Source organism: Gymnodraco acuticeps, unplaced genomic scaffold, assembly GCF_902827175.1.
Source record: "Gymnodraco acuticeps unplaced genomic scaffold, fGymAcu1.1, whole genome shotgun sequence".
In the NCBI taxonomy this organism is placed as follows: domain Eukaryota; kingdom Metazoa; phylum Chordata; class Actinopteri; order Perciformes; family Bathydraconidae; genus Gymnodraco; species Gymnodraco acuticeps.
The window spans coordinates 8043041-8056209 of NW_022992351.1; the positions used below are offsets into that span (position 1 = coordinate 8043041).

Below are 13169 nucleotides of genomic sequence, written 5' to 3' on the forward strand. Positions count from 1 at the left end.
CTGCATTATATTGCAGTAGTGAGACATTATGCCACTGTATCATAAAACATATGAAGAATTGTGCATATGATATGATAAGGAATCAATGGGTGGCCTGTAAGCTATCCTGTGGAGGAGCCCAAGGTAATGGAACACATTATGGTAGGTGCCAAAACACAGCTCAGAATACTGGCCGTGCCCAGATCCCCGGGGTTCAAGGTTAAGCCTCAGCAGGCAGCCCCGCCACGAGTCTTTCTGTAGGGCCACTCAGCCGCAGCCTACGGTCCTCTATAGTCTTTTCAACCTCACAGGCTGGCCCTCTGTGAGCAACTCAGCTCAGTGGGACCCTCTGCTGAGTCTCACACTTGGAGCCATTTGAAAGACAAGAATCAATGAATAGAGCTATTAAGAAAGACTCGCAGATCCCTGTTCCCCAGCGGTTCTCCAGAACGCAGCCCAGTGTGGCCGCGCTGCCAGGGGGGGGGTCAAACTGGGCATGAGGACAGAGAAAAGCTAGATGCTGGCAGGAAGGGAAATTAGACTTTTGGGTGGGAGAGTGCCAACATTTAGTCAGAAGAGTGTGTGTATGTGAGTGCACTTTAAGTATAGAAGGTGAATTGCTGTTTTATGTTTTGGGTGGGTTTAGTTGCTTGTCAGTGTGTGTGCCATTTTCTGCCTCTCTGTTCCAGTCTGTCATCCTCAGTGTGGTTTTTGGACAATGGGTTGTATTATAAATCATGATCAAAAGTTCACGTCTTCCTCTGCTCGTGCGGTTCACTTTAAGCCTATACAATTTATACAATTTGTGGTCTGCATAGTTGAGAACATCAAAAACGTCAATTGGGAATACATAAGTCAGTGATATAGTGTCCAGGATTTGTTTCGCAATCCACTTGAACTAATCAACGATGGGCAACCTATCAAACCCTATATGTATTTGGGTTGTGTTGCAGTGATTCAGTAAATGAGAGTGGGTTTGTGAAATGTGTAGGTTGGCTGTGGACCTCGCTCACAAATGTCTGCAGGTGCAAGATGAAAAGACTAAAATAGCATGCACAGGTTTCAGGTAGCGGTGGGACCAAGTCATTTTCTTCGCATGTCAAGACCAGACAAATCCTGAGTCAAGTCCTGAACTTTGAGATTCGTCATAATCCGCTCTTTATGAAATCAACCCTTTTTGCAGATGGCAATTCGTTTTAACACTGCATCGTTTTTAACTGGTCATCTTCGGTATCATTTATTCCAGCTGTCATTTAGAAACGTCATTTTACGTCTTCATTGTTATCTCATTCCACTTTATGTCATCTTGGTTCCAACAAAGATGATCTATGGAATTTAGTGCTGACTTGCCAGGAATGTATAGTGTTAGCGTTAGTTGATTCAAGAAATGTTGGGTATTTTTGTATTGGTTTGGAGCAACCCATAATCTCCATAAGTAAAGGAGTTTTAGTCATGAGTGTTGAAACCCTTCAGTTGTTGACTAGCTTATGACGGGGAATGTCCCAAAGCTATCACACATTGCGGAATTGGTTTTATTTTCCCCAGGGATTACTGTTTGTATCTGGCATGCTCAGGTGCGCATGAAACGACTCCGAGGTTATGTCAGCTGTGCTGTGTGTGTGTTAAAACTCAAAACACCTCACTGTCCTGACTGATGTTCAGATACCAGTTGTCCTCCAGCTTGTGTGCGAGTGTCTGTGAGAATGGACGACACTACAGGGAGCCTGTCCATTTATTTAGGCAATCGTTAACTGGTGGAAAATACACACCCGTCTGTTTTTCTGACCTCTCGAGGGAACCCAGACCGCGAGCCCTCGGACTGGACTCTGGGTGGGATGACCTTTGACCTTCTAGGTGTTTCATCTCAGTAAGGGGCAGACAGACACAATCTTTCGTGTCTCTCACATGCCACCTCTCTTGGTCTTGGGTTTGTGTTGTGGATTGTCACCCAAATGTTGCGCAGAACCTTAAAAAAGTAGCACAAAAAACAATATGATTGGGCTCGTTTTACACCAGCTAAGTTGAACTGAAGAAAGGTTTCTTTTATGGTCAGCAATCCTCTGAAACAGTTCTTGGAACTGTTATCGTTCTCTAGTGTCAGCTTACAGTATCTTAACTTCATTTCATGAGGAGAAATTGACATTATGTTGAAAAGTGCATCAGTAGTTCATATTCAAAGAATTCTGGGAGGACGAAAAGTACAATATTTCCGATTCACCTAAACTATTATGTTGTTTAAGATTGAAGAAATGAGTCTCCATGTTTTATTTCCTTCTTTAAGTGTGATACCAATGTGTAAATGTTCATATGTTTGCATAATCAAGATGAACACCATGTGAGAATTAATTTAATGGAAGTCTTGAGTCTAAGTGTTTCTGGCTCACTTCTTCTTTCAACCCCCCCCCCCCCCCACACACACCACACACACACACACACACACACACACACACACTGGACTGCCGATGGTGAGTGACACAGCTGCCTGAGCAGTGTCATAGATATAAAAATAATAAACCACCATAGTACAGTGACGACATACAGAGGACTATACCCCACATGCACACACAAACATTAATATACACACAGTCAAACTAAACAAATGAAACAAACTCGAACATATAAATATGTAGCGACACAGGCAGAAACACACACAAACACGATGAAAGACATGCATAGTAAAGCATGAATATAAATATATGGAAGTAAAAGTGGAGAGAGGCACACAGATTGAAACACACACAGCAAAGCAGATATTTTAAGAGAAACTGCTGAACACACACAATGAACACACAGATAGCCGACTGGCATCCTCTATAGTTTCATAATGTAGACCTAAAGCAGTTCAGATGCTTTTTTGTTGTTGTAAAAGCCCACATTTACTCAGCAGTTCTGCTTCTTGGTACTCAGAAAGTCACTCGCAGAGTTACTCACTTCTTCTCACTATGATGGCAGAATTCCATGACAACCTCTGTAAGTGCTACGGGACACTTTTTAAGTCCTTCGGGGGGAGAAAGCTATTCAGCAGAGCCAAGTATGAAGTATAAGTGGATGAAGAATAAATAGATTTAAAGTATAATAAAAAATGAATTATTTATAAATCACCAATTTATTTTTCCTATATTTGTTGCCTTTGGGTAAAAGCTTTCAAACTTGAGATGAATAGATTCTTATTTTACATCGTCAGCTTTTTCTGTAATCTTTGCTCAATTTCTAGTCCTTGCTATTTGTTATTATATTATTTTGTGACAATTTGTTTGACTTTTTTCACCTCCCTACAAAAACTATAATTTAAAAACAATATATATTTGTTCTTGTATACCTTTTAATACACAAAGTAACTTCTGGAGTGGTTGTATCTAGCCAGCGGTTTGACAATCCAAACAACAAGAGCAAGAAAGCAGTTACCAGAAAAGACAAAGCAAGATTTATTTGTAAATGCCACTTTGTCTTGTGACTGCATGTATTACATTGAACAAGTGTTTCTTTAATCACCATATGAGGAAACGTGTGTTTTCATTTCACTCATATCGAGTGAAGATGGTGGCCATTATTAGGTTTTGATTTTAGAAAATGGTATGGTCATATAATGGATAGTTTAGAGGCTCATGAATGGAAAGACAGTAATTGAAGTTTGTCACAAGTTGACGCAATTGTGCATGCAGATGTGTCAGTAGTCACTTATCTAATTTGTGTTGTAGTGACGCTGCTGATGTATTTTGCTTGGCACAGCCGAGTACAAAGTGGCCTGGATGTCTTTTCTCTCTCCATGTACAGCAGCACCTTTATGTATTTATCTTGGCAGAGTTTGGCCAAAGCGATTTTGACAGAAAAATCTGCCCACAGAACCGACAGCCACAGCATTCCTCCGGATCATTATGAGATAGCACAGACACACACACAAACGGCACAGTCTGTTGCATATATTCAGGGCCGGTTTCTAGCCAATTTGGTTGCCCTAGGCAAGATTGTAGCTATAATAACCAAATAAGTATGTGAACATAACCAATAACCTACCATAGCCAATAACAAATAAATGTGACTTATTTTATTTTTGTTGTTCATTCATATCTTATTTTACCTATAAACATTTATTTATCTATGCATATCTTTTTATCTCTCCAGTTTTAAACAATATTTTTGGTTTACTGTCCTATAGTATACATTGAAAGAAGTCAAACCTGTTTTATCCCAATAATTATAAAGGAGTGCCTTGTATATTGTGACCAAAACGTTTGAGACCCACTGAGATAACTTAGACTAAAGTTAACTATCTAAAACACTCAAGAGTCATTTACCTCACTGAGCCTCTCAGTCTGACAGGAGAGAGCTCTCCTCCACCCTTGTACTAGAAACATCTTCTTCTTATATCCGTTAGAGCAGCTAGCACCAGATGCTAATAACAACAGCACCGGTAGCGGTTCGCCTTCTCTCTCTCCCTCGCTCGCTCCCACGCTCACTCGCACTTTGGCTGTGAGCTGCAGGCGCCTGATAAGCCAACATCCCCTATCACTTACAGCGCCCATCGTACAGGGCAAATGAAACGTGTAACCGGGGTGAAAAGGGTGTTACATTTACTTAATTATGAATGTTGTTACATCAAGGCCGAAAATTAGGATGAGCACCAACGGTCAAAAATGTTTTTTTCCCTCCCAGAGCTAGCGCAGCACCCCCTCAGATCTGGCGCCCTAGGCGACCGCCTATGTCGCCTATGCCAAAAACCAGCCCTGAATATATTGTATAAGATGTGCATTGAAATGTTGGACACTGAAGTGTACGAGAACACATGTACGAATGTTCAGACAGAGATTAAGTGATGTTAACTTCCGTTACAAAACAGTGAATACGTGTCAAAAAGAATAAGGATGATTAACGAGGGAAGTAATATACCCTGGTAGAGAATGAGATGGAGAGCAGATGGAAATAAGAGTAGAAATTCAAGATAGAGAAAGAATGAAAACATTCATGTGAGAAGGAAGGGAAATGGTTTAATGGTCGATAATAAACCCAATGAACATTGATATACCTCAAGACCTTTTATGGTTCAGTTTCGCTATGAGATAAAACAATGTGTTCGTTAGTACAGAAGCTATCATCTTCGTCTTGCATGTCATTTGTCAGTAGATGCCATTTTCTTTAAATGGAGCATTTGAAACTAAGGAAATACATGTGGTACGACTTTAAAATGGATGTATAAATAATCAAACCGTGAGTGAAGTGAAAATGACAAAATAAATCCTGATAAATTACCTTGATTTACTGGCCTGGAATGATGTAGGGCAAGACAAGATTCAGAGTTCTTTAAAAAAAGGCCTCATCATATCAAATGTAATGAAGTGTGATGGTATGTATAAGCAATGTGTGTGCTGGTGGGCTGTACATGTGCACTTTGAAACCTGTGAAGCTCATTCAAACCTACTTAGAAACATTAAAAACGCTACATGTGGATATAATAAGAAATGAACTGTCTCACTTAATTTCCTGACACCAGTTGGACATGCCACTATATATATAATCTTTTAGTGTGTTTCTAAGACTTAAACTTTGCCGTATCCATGTTGCTCAGCACGAGTTTGAGTGCACGTACAAAACTTAATGTGCGTGGGAGTGCGTATTGTCCACTGTTTTTGTCCTGCTGATTTCAATGTCATCATCTCCCCAGTGATCTCCTTCCAAAGAAAGACTCACCCCCCAGTAACAATACTCCATTGTCTGCAAGGGGAACAGAGAGTCCCCCCCACACACACAGTTCACTGTAAGGACATTTAAATCAGTAATCACACAGGACGTCTTGCTGTAGGTCCTGTCGCCTTCCATTCCTTTTTTTCTGGAAAGTCTACTACTTTTGGACTCGCGTTGATCACGCCCAGCAGCCTGGTACCCAGATGTCGCAGACCTGGGTGTAGAGAGGCTAAAAACAAAAAGGTCCTTTGTCCACAGTGACCCTGTTTCGACCTGGCAAATCACACAATCCAAGGATGTGGCCAGTGTTTATCTGGTGAACACAACTCACTGGTTAATGACGACAAAGGAACCGCTATGTTAATTGTAGTTGTCTACTTGCTCTACTTGCTCCAGTCCCTTTTTTTAACCTACATTTGATTTTTTCATTGATTATTCTCAGTTTCTTATCTTATTGTTGCTTGCTGCTGAAAACATCACTTCCTATGCAGCTCAACATTGTTTCTTGGAAAAACAAAACGTGGCGCTCCTCAAAGCAAACAGAAAATGGATTCACGAATCTGCTATTGGTTCTGTAAAGTTGGCAAGATGTAGGGAAACCTTTTTACATGTAAATGTCATGGATTATGGCTTTATGTATTTACTTGGTCAGTTACTGTAGGGCCCAGTATGTGTTGAGTGAGTTTTATGACACTATGGGTCAGGAATCCTGTTTTTACTTGAACTGTCAGAATTAGTTTTAGTATGTTAGCTGTAGTTTTTATGTTATAATTAATTTTTTCTTTGTCACCCTGCTGGCTCCGGCTCTCTGGATTAATCTGCACTGGAAACCATGTGTGACACTTTTTGTCAGAACTCTGGCAGCAACGATGATCCTGCATTTTCCGTTTCTCAGACAGCGTCTTAGTTCTCAGACAGACATGAAGTTCAGTGGAAGGACAAATATATCTAAAATACCAAAACAGCCTGCTTTGAAACATATTGTCTTATAGACCACATGCAAGAATTCATGATATTAATGCATGTTTCTTTCTTCCACAGCATGTGTTCGCCATGGATCCTACGAATGTGGAGAATGGACGAGGGAAGGTTCCACATGACCCCAGTTACCCCTTCGCTAGCACCTTCAGTGGTATGTCCCATGCTGTTTTCCTTTATTTCTAAAACGTTTCTCAATTGGTTTATTGGGTGAATATGGCTAAGGAACCATTTTCCACAGGTCATTTGGCCTATAGTTGGTACCATTTTATTGAAAAATGGTTGCACCCCTTTTTCCTCTTCTTGTTTCCTGTCTGCCCATTCTGTAAAAGTAAAAGCAAAAATCCTATAAAAAAAAGACTTCGAACACTTAACATATAAAATCCTAATGTTGTTGTTATACCCTATTTTCCGAAGTCTTAAATAAGAAATTCGCAAGTTATTGCGGTCAAATTAAAGTTGGCCTTTTTCTTTTTGTACCTTGGTATATTTTATCTGTCACATCTAATTATGTAAAATGACCCCAGCTTCTCCTTCGCTAGCACCTTCAGTGGTATGTCCCATGCTGTTTTCCTTCATTTATAAAAGGTTTTCAATTGGTTATTGGGGGATTATGACTAAGGAACCTTTTTCCACAGGTCATTTGGCCTATAGTTGGTAGCATTTTATTTCCTGTCTGCCCGAACTCTAAAAGTAAAAATCCTACAAAAAAAGACTTCAAACACTTAAGATATAAAATCGTAAAATGTCGGTGTGATATCACTACCCTATTTCCCAAAGTCTTAAATAAGAAATTCACAAGTTATTGCGGTCCAATTCAAGTTGGCCTTTTTGTACCTTGGTATATTTTATCTGCCACATCTAACTATGTAAAATATCAAACACACACGGTCTGTTTTGTACACACAGATCTCTGCTTTGTTTTAAAAAATAATAACCTAAAGAACAGGAACTATGACCTGCTTTGGCTCTGGCACACGCACCCTCTGGAGCTGTGCTGAGTAGGTTAAATAGTTCTGGGTGTTTCTCTCTGAATGTCATTAGGTATTTGGTTTGTGAAATATGGTTGATTTATTCCAGGGATCCTGGGAGCCTCTGAGGCAGGAGGTGTATCAGCCCTCTATCCCAGCTTCCTCTCTCTGCAGCTGCTTTGAGCATCAGAACTTATCCCACAACGCATCGTGTTTGGCAGGAAATCATTCAATTAGAGCCAAACACTCTTGCAGTTTAGACCCCAGTAGAGAAATTCAACACATGGACAAAAGACAGAACAGAACAATACTGCAACGTCCTTAGGCCTGCAGAAGTGTATTGTAGATAACTAAAAGACAAATGAAATGTTGGGAGGGATTGGAGTTTTTTTCAGTTCAAATGTAAACTTTCAAAACAAAGAATGTGTAAACGCTGACTCGGCAGATTTGTTGGCCTTGTCAAAGTCAGCAAGGTTTTGTAAGATGATCGGACCTTTGGAATTGAACCTCCTTAAAGGACTGCTATATTCAGGATTTCTGTTTCCGTCTCTGACCGTGAACACTGACCTCTCTATAGATTTCCACTCTTCAGGGATCAATGGAGTGCAAAAGGCAGACACTGTAGAAAAGATACACGAGTCGACAAAGATACAGACACAGGCATAAATATAGAGCTTAAGCAAAAAAAAATGAATATCATACAAAAATGAAAATAGAGATGCCAAGAAAGAAACAGTAAACGATGATGAATCAAGCAAACAATGATTTCATCTTCTACATTTCAGGATCCTCTCCCAAAAAACACAAAGCTGTCATTACCAATTTTAGAATCTATTGTGTGAACATGACTGTATGTGTGTGTGTTTTAGTTTTAAGGTTAAAGAAGGGGTGTGTGTGTCTTACTAATGCCTATTTATTTTTTCTTGTGCCGTTTTTTCAGCTTGATAAGATAAGAATCATTCACACCAATGAGATCGCTGTCTGTGGTCAGATTTCTTGCTTCATTGGTCACTGTGTTGGGAAAAAATAGGCTTTCACTTATATCCCTAATAATTCTTCATTATGTGATTGGTGTTGTAGGGATTTCCGTCTTACCGCTAGCTGGGGTTGCTTTCTTTTCTAATGACGGATTACCCTGGCTGCTTTAGGTTTTTCAAAGGTTTATTTACTGTACTGTATATGCTACAGGAAATATTGTATATCTTTAGGCCGGAAAATCTATATTCTAAGTTGTTGAAATTTAAACTGAGTCTATGCTTATAGTCTCTGTGGAGGATGTACTGTACGTGTTTGAGTTTCAGATTACTCTCCCTGTGTGCTTTGAATTGGTTTCATTTCAATTTCCTCTTTCCTTCCATGCTTCATTTGCTTCTAGTGCAAATCATGTTTTCTGTCACCCATGATTTCCCTATTGTAATTATATGCCAATCTTTTTATTTATCCCTAATCCGTTTCCTTTATTGCTGCTGTTCTTTACTCTGCTGTATTGACCCTTCTTCTCCGTCTCCCTCCACCTCCGTCATTGCCTCCCTTCAGGTGGGGAGCTGTATACTGGACTGACGGCAGACTTTCTGGGTAGGGACTCTGTGATCTTCAGGAGTATGGGAGGTCGCTCCACCATGAGGACAGAGACTGACCAGAAACTTCTCCACGGTAATGCTTCACTGTTTAATCAACCTCTTCCATCAATCATGGCATCTTCATCCCTTTGCTCAGACCACGTGTTATCTTCTTTAAATAGATTACTTTAATACTAACGTCCATGTCTCTTCTTCCTCTGCAGACCCTAAGTTCATCGCTGCGCACCTCATCCCAGACAATGATGACAGAGACAACGACAAAGTGTATTTCTTCTTCACTGAGAAGGCCACGGACGCAGGGGACAGGGAGGGGGCCATACACACACGTATTGGACGAGTGTGTGCGGTGAGATACTTTATAAACACTTCACAGTAAACACATTTACTTTGCGACCTGGTGGTGTTTGCATTAAGTCTGCAACAGGTATCTAGCCATGCAGATACTTTTACGTATCAAAGTTATTATTTAATCTCTTACCGAGCCTTGTGCTGTCAGAAATGACACATAACTAAACAGAAAGTGGAGCTTCTGCAGTATGTAAATTAAAAACAATCCGTTATCAGTTATAGAAAATAATTAAATACCCCACTTGTACCAGTAACATATTATAATCAGAAAATCAGGTTAATACGAGTATGCCGGAAAAGATTGAGAGATGATCTGTTGTCAGGTGGGGATGAGTGTAGCCAGATGGTCAGGTGAGTCACGTAATGCTATTCCTCATGGCCTGACAAATATCCAGTCCAATATATGAGACATCTGCAGGCGTGTTTCATTTGAAGAAGAAGTTATAATCTGGGAGTCTGGGAGTCCTTCTGGGCTCATTTGTTTTCTGGAGAATTCCGTTGGTGTTCCTAAATATCCAATTTCCACCCATGCTTTCAGTCTGATGATATTCACATTCTCACTAAAGTCCAATGGACGAAAAAGAGATCGGAAAATACATTTCATGGGTTTATATTTTTTCCCTCCTTGAAAGAGACAAATGTCTTTCGGAGCAATCACATTAACATTTCCCCAATGGACTGTGAAGGCATCATGATATTCAGAATCATATGAGTTATTTCTCCTCCTAAAGCTCATACAGCTGACAAATAGGACAACTGATCCCCGTCTGCTCTACACGCTCTTTCACATTCTTTCACGCATTGATATGTCTTGGAAAACCATATGTGTGCTGCGTGCACCATACACAGAAATAAGTATGAATCGTAGAATACACACACACACACACACACACACACACACACACACACACACACACACAGCTGCAGGATTTCCTTAGCGTCTTTTTGACTGTGCCAGAAAAGTTTGCCAAAACTTCTCGTACAAAATCCCACCGAAACCTTCAAATTATAGCTTTATTTGTCATCCTCATCTCCCTGTATCCTACTCCTCTTTCTCTCCGTCTGTCACTCATTCTCTCCCTTCACACATTATTTTATTTTCTCCGCAGCACTCTTTTCCTTCCTCAGGCAAATCTGAATAGTTGTCTTCACTTCCCCAGTGGTGGTCGTGCCAAGAAGCTCATTATCACCGCCGATCCCCATCTCACACACACCCTCCCTCGTGATGTATTGCACACTAATTATCTGCAACAGACAAGCGACTGTGTTCTACAAAAGGTTTAAAAAGGCTGCTTTAGTGTATCCTAGTTGTGTACAGAAGTATTAGTCTATTGTTAGGTAGTGTAGGTTTTGTCAGTGCCAAAATATTTGAAAAGAAAACGGTGATTACAAGATTTAAGTGCTGACTTTCATCTTTAATTTGATGGCTTTAACTACTTAAATCGGATATACTGTACAGCTTCAAGTCGTTTATTTGTAGTCTTTCAACAAATCAAAAATGTGCATCAATGGGCTTTATAATCTGTACAGTATCTGTCTTTAGACCCTAGATTTTGGATTAGAAAACGTCTCTAAAAAAGCCTTTAATGTGAAAACATTTAAAAACCACAGGAATAGGTAGTGAAAACCATTTTGCTTTCAGTCTGGTCAACAACATTCTTTTATTTCGGTTTAGGTTCATGTTCTGGCTCCATTCTCCTAAGGGGACCATGTACAAAAAGAAATCCAGTCCTGCACTGTTTCACCCACTTCCAACACACCTAAAGCTGCTCTAACCTCAGCGTTTCAATCAAAATCCATTTTGCTAGAGTACAGAGCCAAACAATGAAACTGTGTGTGTGGAATTGAAAATGCAGCTGTGTTTTATAGATTATATTTCTCTCTTTTTCCTGCCAGAACGATGTTGGAGGTCAGAGAGTGCTAGTGAACAAGTGGAGTACCTTCGTAAAAGCCAGACTGGTCTGCTCTGTCCCGGGACCTCACGGCATCGACACACACTTCAACCAGCTGGGTGAGATGCACACAAATATCTTTTGTACACACTCTCGTCCTAAGTTAACATGCATTCTTGGACACAACAAAAATGCATAAAAGCACACATTCACGCATTTTACTGCAAAGAAACACACGTTCTAAAGGGGATTCTTTTTTTAACATAAAACAGAGGATGTTTTCTTGCTGAGGACCAAGGATGAGAGGAACCCAGATATATATGCCATCTTCAGCACCATCAGGTGAATAACCATGAAGCATGCTACTCAATGTGTATACCGGTTATACCAACACATTAACAACTCTACCTTACAGTATGTAACCGATGTCTTATTAACCTTTCCCTTTTCTTATCATCCAGCTAGTACTTAGCAAATAGAAATTGGTGAAGTAATTTGTGGAAATGTTTCGTTTTTCTCCTCCACAGTAATGTATTCCAGGGGTTTGCTGTGTGTGTGTACCGAATGGCTGACATCAGAGAGGCCTTCAACGGACCCTTTGCCCATAAAGAGGGCCCTGACTATCAGTGGGGGGCCTATGAAGGCAGGGTCCCTTATCCAAGACCAGGCGTGGTGAGTGAGGGCTTACAAAATATATCACCCTCTAACCCTGACTTTACTCAAATGCTTCGGTTTCAAAACCCTAACTGTACCTCAACCTTACTGTACTTACCATGACCAACATACAGTATGTCCCACAATACATTCTGTTCTTCTGTTCAAAAACATTATGAAGAAACATCAGATATCCTACACTTCATATGCTGATGACACACAGTTTGGCAGTACTATAGCTTCTACTGATATCTGTCCTATTAACTGGTAAACTATATCAATGGCCAATTATTGAAAGTTTGAAGACAATATTAAGACATTTACATCATAGGTTCTGAATAGCGACAGCAAATGAAATACAGTAAGTCGGTACACTGAGCTGTTTTAAATGCTGACCTAACCTTTAGATACGCATCTTACTGTCACTCAATCAACTTGAAGACATCTTATTACATAACATACATTTCACATAGATGTGTCAGATTTAGCAAAAATGTGTCATACCTTTTTAAAAAAACATATCTAACAGAAACTGGTCAATGCATTCCTTTCAAACAGTGCAATGCTATTTTTGTAGAACACCAATAGGTAAGCTAAAGGCTTTAGCTATTAAAAAAACACAGCACCACAAACTACAGCCTCAAATATTAACATACAATTGGCAACTTCTCAACCTTATTGGCAAAGCCTTGATTACGGTATGTATTCCTGAATGGACATGTTATGACAGAGAATGCATTAGTTCAGACCCAACCGGCCTACTCTGAACAGAGAGGCAGGAACAATATGAAAGGTGCTAAAAGCATATAAAATGAGGTGTAGAAAGTTCCCTATCAGTAATGTTAACTACTGGATGTTGCAGTGCAGCTGTGCAGACTTCTCCTGGTTTACATCCTGACTCTCAGCGGAGCTCTGTCATGTCCTCTCAACCACATCATTGTAATCAGACTTGTTTTACACACTTACACACACAAATGGTCGCGCTTTCTATTCCGCCTCATTACCAGACTGCAGAATTGTATGGAGGAAGAAGGAATATGAATAATGTGAGAACAGAGCAGACACCTCTGTGGTTCCACTCCACTGAC

The 13169-nt window shown here is 40.1% G+C and overlaps 1 protein-coding gene across 1 annotated transcript in view; it reads left to right on the forward strand.

Annotated features, from left to right (window-relative positions):
• The window catches only part of sema3bl (sema domain, immunoglobulin domain (Ig), short basic domain, secreted, (semaphorin) 3bl), a 69147-nt gene that overhangs the window by 41193 nt on the left and 14785 nt on the right, over window positions 1-13169 (forward strand). The window contains 6 exon segments of the mRNA XM_034209277.1: window positions 6700-6790; window positions 9144-9260; window positions 9391-9533; window positions 11432-11546; window positions 11700-11769; window positions 11955-12099. Coding sequence (XP_034065168.1) covers window positions 6700-6790; window positions 9144-9260; window positions 9391-9533; window positions 11432-11546; window positions 11700-11769; window positions 11955-12099 — 681 coding nt within the window.